The sequence below is a fragment of the Belonocnema kinseyi genome, chromosome 2 (genome assembly GCF_010883055.1).
Source record: "Belonocnema kinseyi isolate 2016_QV_RU_SX_M_011 chromosome 2, B_treatae_v1, whole genome shotgun sequence".
Classification (NCBI taxonomy): Eukaryota; Metazoa; Arthropoda; class Insecta; order Hymenoptera; family Cynipidae; genus Belonocnema; species Belonocnema kinseyi.
Window position 1 is genome coordinate 124,489,889 of NC_046658.1, and position 5,377 is coordinate 124,495,265.

At 34.7% G+C, this 5,377-nt stretch overlaps 1 protein-coding gene across 1 annotated transcript; it reads left to right on the top strand.

The window, feature by feature from the left end:
• Positions 1-203: 203 nt before the first annotated feature.
• On the top strand, positions 204-3,012 carry LOC117182974 (protein FAM200B-like). The gene is made up of 4 exons (XM_033376100.1): positions 204-505; positions 634-812; positions 914-1,188; positions 2,701-3,012. The coding sequence occupies exons 1-4, from the start codon at positions 204-206 to the stop codon at positions 3,010-3,012; spliced, it is 1,068 nt and encodes a 355-aa protein (XP_033231991.1).
• Positions 3,013-5,377: the final 2,365 nt, after the last annotated feature.

A 5,377-nucleotide genomic window follows, 5' to 3' on the forward strand; every position in this document is an offset into this window, starting at 1 on the left:
GCGCATACTTTGAATAAAATATTTGTTATCATTCTCTTGAAATAAATGTGTTTTTTTCTTGAAAAAATACCGGTTTCATATGTATACACCTGGTATGCTAAATTCCTTAATCCCCACTCCTACTCTTTTCTGACCTTGTCAGGTGTCAAATGGCAATTAACAGTTAGTTCTCTCTGAAAGTCAAAGGCTTAAAGACGTGAAAAATGTCGGACTATTTGCAGTACGGTTTTCGCATGAAAGAAAGTGGTGACCCGCAGTGCTTAATTTGTTTAAAAGTATTTACCGTCTCGCCTAAATCTCCCTCAAAAATGAAACTTCATTTTGAGCGAATCCACCCAGAATCTCAAAACCTTCCGGTCGAGGTCTTTGAAACCAAATTGCGCGAACCTGAATTTTTGGAGGGAAAAGATCGGGAAATGTTGGGTAGTGAATCAACAGTAGAAGACAGCGAAGACTTACGATTGAGGCGAAAGTTATGCTGCAGCACTAGCTATTGCCCGGGCAGGTAAGCTACAAACAGAAGTGGGAAAATTAATTAGTCCAATTTGTGCGGAATGGACTCGAATTTTATGGGGGGAATAAGAAGGCCCAAATTATTGAAAATATCCCACACTCCGCGCGAACAATTGATAGGCGAATTACGGAACTGGGCATTGATATGCGGGGTCAACTTAAGAATGAGCTAAACTCTAGTGAAATCTTTGCCATTCAGGTGGACGGCTCAACTGATGTCAGCAATGTTGAACAACTTTTGGGATTCGTTCCCTTCATTGGCAAAGAGGACATTAAAGAACGGATGCTTTTTTGTAAAAGTATGGAGGGGCAAGCAACGGGACTTTTTACTTTACTTTTTTTTCAAGGGATGATGCAAAAAACGGTTTTTTTTTTTAGTTAGATTGGAAAAAATGTGTAGCTCTTTCTTCCGTCGGTGCTAGTTCGATGACTGGGAAAAATGTAGGATTTGTAAAATATTTCAAAGAAATCGCGCCGAACTCTTCTTGGTATCACTGCATTATTCATAAATATGCATTAGCTGTCAAATCTGTGCCAGCATTATTAAAAGAAGTGATGGACGATTCGGTTAAAGTAGTAAATTTGATCAAAAGTAGTTCTTTAAATAGTCGTTTATTATCGGTATTTTGTGAAGAATTGGGAGCAGAATTTTCACAATTATTGTATCACACTGAGGTGAGATGGCTTTCCCGGGGCCAGGTTCTTAATCGAATTTTTTTTTTAAAGAAGAAGTCTATATTTTTTTAAGCGACTCTAAACATGAGTTAGCTCACAAATTTGACGAAAAATTGTGGATGATAAAACTTGAATTTTTAGCAGACATTTTCGGACATTTAAATTTTTTAAATGTCAACATGCAAGGTTCGTGCACAGACATGATTTCTCTTCAGCACACCCCTCCCCAGAGGGTTTTAAGACTTGCAAAAATGGCGAAATAAATTACGTCGATAGATCGCTTGAGAATCACATATAGAATACATTTTTACAAACCAGAACTCCATATAAGCTCAGTTTTTTGAAATATCAATGACTTTCGAATTTTTTCATAGAAAAAAAAATATTAAAAATATTAATTCCGTGAATTTGTTGTATATAGACAGAAAGTAATACCGATTGGTCTTTCATAAATGAAATTCAATTGGAAAATGAAATATATTTTATTTATGCCCAAATTTATAACAATTTACAAATAATTTTATTATAAGTATATGATATTTACAAAATTGTAGAAAGTGTACTAATAGAAATTGCAATTTTTCCGTAGCACAGTGAATGCTCCTTTGTTCGTAAAAAAACCAGATCTTACTGTGTTGAATAATTGTCCAGTGCCTGAACTCCATCTTTTACAAGGTTTCGTCAACTACATATTTTGGAATGGTCTAGTCAAAATAATTGGAAAAGAAAGGGCACTTCTTTGGCCAAAAAAACTAAAGGTAATACCAAAGAGCTATCACGGTGAAATATTCGAAGGAAACGCATGTCGGAAACTTTAAAAAAATGCTGATATGCTTAAAGACCGAGAAATATATTCAAACGTTGGAATGTTTCGATTGCAACCCATAATTTCGGCGTTTAAAGCAATGAACAAGGTTGTGGAATGTTCTTTCACGACGAAGAATGTAAACAAAGAAAATTTGACTAGCAGTATAAAAGAATTGAATGGAGCTTTTGATGCGACTGACGTTTCAGAATCGTTGAAAATGCATATATTACTTAATCACGTTGAGCAAAGTGTGCAATATTTCGATTATTTATGATTAGGACTATGGTTTGAATAGGCTGGTGAATCTTTGCATCGAAAGTTCATCAAGTTCTGGAGCCGCTATAAAATAAATTTCATGAATGATCCTAGCTACGCAGTAAGATTACGGAATGCAGTTATTGATTTTTCATCAAAACATATTTGATTTTGTAATTTGCAATTTCCACTAGTATACTTTGTACAATTTTGTACATATCATATAATTATAATAAAATTATTTGTAAATTGTTATACATTTCGGCATAAATAAAATATATTTCGTTTTCCAATTGAATTTTATTTATGAAAGACCAATCTGTATTACTTTCTGTCTATATACAACAAATTCACGGAATTAATATTTTTAATATTTTTTTTTCTATGAAAAAATTCGAAAGTCATTGATATTTCAAAAAACTGAGCTTATATGGAGTTCTGGTTTGTAGAAATGTATTCTACATGTAATTCTCAAGCGATCTATCGAGGTAATTTATTTCGCCATTTTTGCAAGTCTTAAAACCCTCTGGGGAGGGGTGTGTCAGAATTCTGTGGAAAGCTTTCTCATGAAGGTCGAGTATTGGATAATGCAGATTGATTCCAATCTTTATGATGCAGTTCCTTTGCCTTCTGAGTCGTTAAAATACGGTGCCATTGACGCGCACACAAAATCGTCCATCATCGAACATTTAAATGGTTTGAAAAATAATATTCGCGATTATTTCCCCCAAAAAGCGAGTACCAAGATGCATGGATATTGAATCCGTTTGAACGAAGTTTGGCAATGCACGCAGGATTAGAGCCAAATTTCCAATATCAGTTGTTCGATTTATGTAATCAAATTTTATTAAAATCTGAATTAAAAAAACGCACAATTTCCAATTTTTGGGTTTTTATTAAATCGAAATACCCAAAACTTGCAATGGCTGCATTAAAAGTATTAGTTCGTTTTCCTACTTCTTACTTATGCGAATTGGGCTTTTCTTCGATGGCCTTCATGAAGAATAAGTACAGGAATCGATTAAAAGATGTGGAAAATTATTTGTTGTTAAAAATTAATAGATCCATGACACCTGACATTAAAAAATTAGCAGCTTCAGTTCACTCACATCCTTCACATTAATTTACGAGATATTAATGAACAGTGTGTAACACAATTAATAATCGTACTTATTTAACTAACGCAATGTTTTCTTTAATTGTTAAGAAAATATAATAGGGCGAATTCATTTTAGATTGGACATGCTGCTGTTAAAAATCGTTTCTAACTTAACGAAAAATTAATTTAGGACAAATTTTTTAATGATTTAAATTTAAAAACCAATAAATATATATACTTATTCACAGTATATTTATACAATAAAAAAAACAAAAAAAGTCAGGTTTAAATCGAAAGAGAACGAAAATCAGACGTAACAAAATTAATATATATATACACATGTACAATGAAAAAATTTGAAAATTCTTGTTTAAATCAAAAGAGAATATATTTCTTAATTTTATTCAATTTTTTTTCAATTTTTGAAAAGATTGCCTAACCTGTCCGATTTGAAACGAATACGCCCAAAAAAAGTCTCTTTACAGTCTATCTGCACCTCCAAGTTGGTAAGAGATGGGTATTATTTTTAAATCGCTAATTGTAAAATTAAACTTTTTAAATTTTTATACTTGGACCTGCCTATGGACAAAAGACCCCTAGCGGGGTGAGCTCACCCGCACCGAGGTCCGTGAACCAACCGAAAAGTAGTAGAAAAAATTAAGCCGGGTCGAGCCTGCCCTTACCTGAAAATCCAGCAAAAAGTTTGCCGACCACTGCCTTGGTGATTTTGGAAACTCTTACCGATTTATTTCGTCTAGTTACACTTAGACTGGTTGGTACGCTCTTGTTCAGGCCAGCATACCCTCCTCTAGCTGCCCTACGACCTACTTTCAGGGCAGTACCTGCGAGCTTGGCCATACCACCCCTTTCCTCAGGGGTCCATTGTTAGAAAATGGGAAAGAAATGTGAGATTAAAAAAATCGTAATTATGCAATCAGTGACTTAAAAGTAATATATTTGGCATCTACGTATTGTTCCGATTCCAAAGACATGTAATTTGTCTATAAAGGTTGAAAATTTGAGAAGTATTTAGTATTAAATTGACTGTCAATCTGATGTTTCTTGATTATAAACTGCTTCAAATTTTCAACTTTTCTAGGCAAGTAATATATCATTAGAATCGGAAAAATTCGTAGATGCTGATAATGCTATTTTCAAATCGCTAATTAAAAATTAAGAGTTTTAAAATTTCCTTACTTTGACATGCCTGTGGACAAAAGACCCTTGCTGGAGTAAGCTCTCTCACACTAAGGTACATGAATAGACCGAAAAGTAGTAGAAAAAATTAAGTCGGGAGGAGCCTGACCATACCTGAAAATGAAGCAAAAAGTTTGCCGACCACTGTACTAAGGTACATAAATAAACCGAAAAGTAGTAGAAAAAATTAAGTCGGGTGGAGCTTGACCATACCTGAAAATTGAGCAAAAAGTTTGCCGACCACTGACTTAGAGTGTAGACAAAAGATCCCTCCTGGAGTAAGCTCACGCACACTGAGGTCCATGAATATACCGAAAAGTAGTCGAAAAAATTAAGTAGGGGCTGGCCTGACCATACCTGAAAACTGAGCAAAAAGTTTGCCGACCACTGACTTAGAGGTGTCTAATTTTTATGATCTTTTTATGGTACTCTTTGGGTAACCAGGCGATCCTAGGCCGCTTCTACGGCGGAACGGATACAAACATCCGGAAATCTCCGAAGGTAACCGAATGCGGATTCCTGCCAAATTTACATGGCCCAGAAACATTGGGTCAATGCACATGTCATTGTCAGATTTTCATTACTCTCCTCTTTGTGGTTGCGGATGAAAGGCTAAGAGAGTTAGTCAAAGATACAAGGGTCATGAGGGGTTCTGAATGGAACTCTGATCATTACCTTCTGATCTCTAAAATTAACTTAGGTCGGAGATGGAGAAAAAAGAAAACAAAGAAAAGAAAACAAAACATTCGCGAATAAAAATTGAGAACCTACAGAAAACGGATGTGCGATTAGATTTCCAAAATAAGATAATCGAAAGCATAGATAGGTGT